This window comes from Nothoprocta perdicaria, unplaced genomic scaffold (genome assembly GCF_003342845.1).
Source record: "Nothoprocta perdicaria isolate Ctin4 unplaced genomic scaffold, notPer1 scaffold_450, whole genome shotgun sequence".
Classification (NCBI taxonomy): Eukaryota; Metazoa; Chordata; class Aves; order Tinamiformes; family Tinamidae; genus Nothoprocta; species Nothoprocta perdicaria.
This window is the reverse complement of record NW_020455700.1, coordinates 122,747-124,085: the sequence shown is the minus strand read 5'-3', so window position 1 is coordinate 124,085 and position 1,339 is coordinate 122,747. Positions and strand designations below refer to the sequence as shown.

The window sequence follows — 1,339 nt, the reverse complement described above, 5'->3', positions numbered from 1 at the left end:
ACAGCACGGTGCAGCATGGCACAGTGCAGGACAGCACGGTGCAGCATGGCGCGGTGCAGCCCGGTGTAGCGCGCCGTGTCTCTTGGCACGTGCCGCCGCAGCTCCCACTCCGTCTCTGCCGCAGGTGCCCGGCGGGAAGCTCCGGGCGGGCACGGAGCGTCCCTACGGCTCCGACGGCAACGCCACGCTGCCCCCGCGCTGGGAGCACCATGGGGCGCCCAGGGGTATGCGGGGACCGGCCGCGGGATGGGGAGGACGGTGCCGCTTCCCCCCGGGGGGCAGGACCCCTAATCCRGCCCTTGCCGGCTCTCCTGGCTCCTCGCTTCCCAGCGGGACACCTGGACCGGAGCTACAGCTACAGCGGCGGCCTGGGGCAGTTCCAGGGCAAAGGCAGGCGGTACCGGGCACGGAGTGGGCGGGATGGGCCGGGACACGGCTGGGAGAAGCCTAGTGCCAGGCTGGGATGGGAATKGGCTGGGATACAGGCTGGACACGGCTCGGAGATGGCATGAGTTGGGATTGGGCTGGGATGTGGCTTGGACACTGCTGGAGAAGGGCTGGGACCTGACTGGGTTGGGATGGGAATGTGGCTGGGACACGTGTGAGAAGGGATGGGAACACATGTGGAACATGTCTGGGATGGGATGGGAACATGTGTGGAACATGTCTGGGCTGGGAACATGCCTGGAACATGTCTGGGATGGGAACATGTCTGGGACGTGAACACGTCTGGAACATGCCTGGGCTGGGAACATGGCTGGAACACATCTGGAATGGGCTGGGAACATGGCTGGGACATGGCTGGGATGGCACAGGAACATGTCTGGGCTAGGAACACGTCTGGAAGGGGAACATGTTGGGAACATGTCTGGGCTGGGACACGTCTGAGCTGGGAACGTGGTTGAGACACGTGGGGCACATCTGGAGCGTGCCCGTCCCCATCCTCATCCTCATCCTCATCCTCATCCTCGTGCCCGTCCCCAACCCCATCCCCCTCCCTGTCCCCATCCCCATCCTCGTGCCCGTCCCTGTCCCCATGCCCATCCCCATCCCTGTCCCTGTGCCCGTCCCCATCCTCGTGCCCGTCCCTGTCCCCATCCCCGTCCCCGTCCCCGTGCCCGTCCCCGTGCCGTGACGCCGCCACCCGCAGAGCGCCCGCCCGAGGGCCTGGGCGCCAGCGGCAGCTCGCTGGGCAGCGAGAACCCCTACGCCACCATCAAGGAGCTGCCCGCRCTGGCCGCCAAGGGCCCCGACGGCGGCTACATGGAGATGAGGGCCCCGGTGCGCCGGGAAACCTCCTACGCCGAGATCGGCCTCCCGGAGCCGCCGCCCGGCGCGG

The 1,339-nt window shown here is 67.8% G+C and overlaps 1 protein-coding gene across 1 annotated transcript in view; it reads left to right on the top strand.

The window, feature by feature from the left end:
* Nucleotides 1-1,339, top strand: part of PEAR1 (platelet endothelial aggregation receptor 1) — a 10,713-nt gene that overhangs the window by 5,570 nt on the left and 3,804 nt on the right. The window contains 3 exon segments of the mRNA XM_026046621.1: nucleotides 102-224; nucleotides 331-390; nucleotides 1,151-1,328. Coding sequence (XP_025902406.1) covers nucleotides 102-224; nucleotides 331-390; nucleotides 1,151-1,328 — 361 coding nt within the window.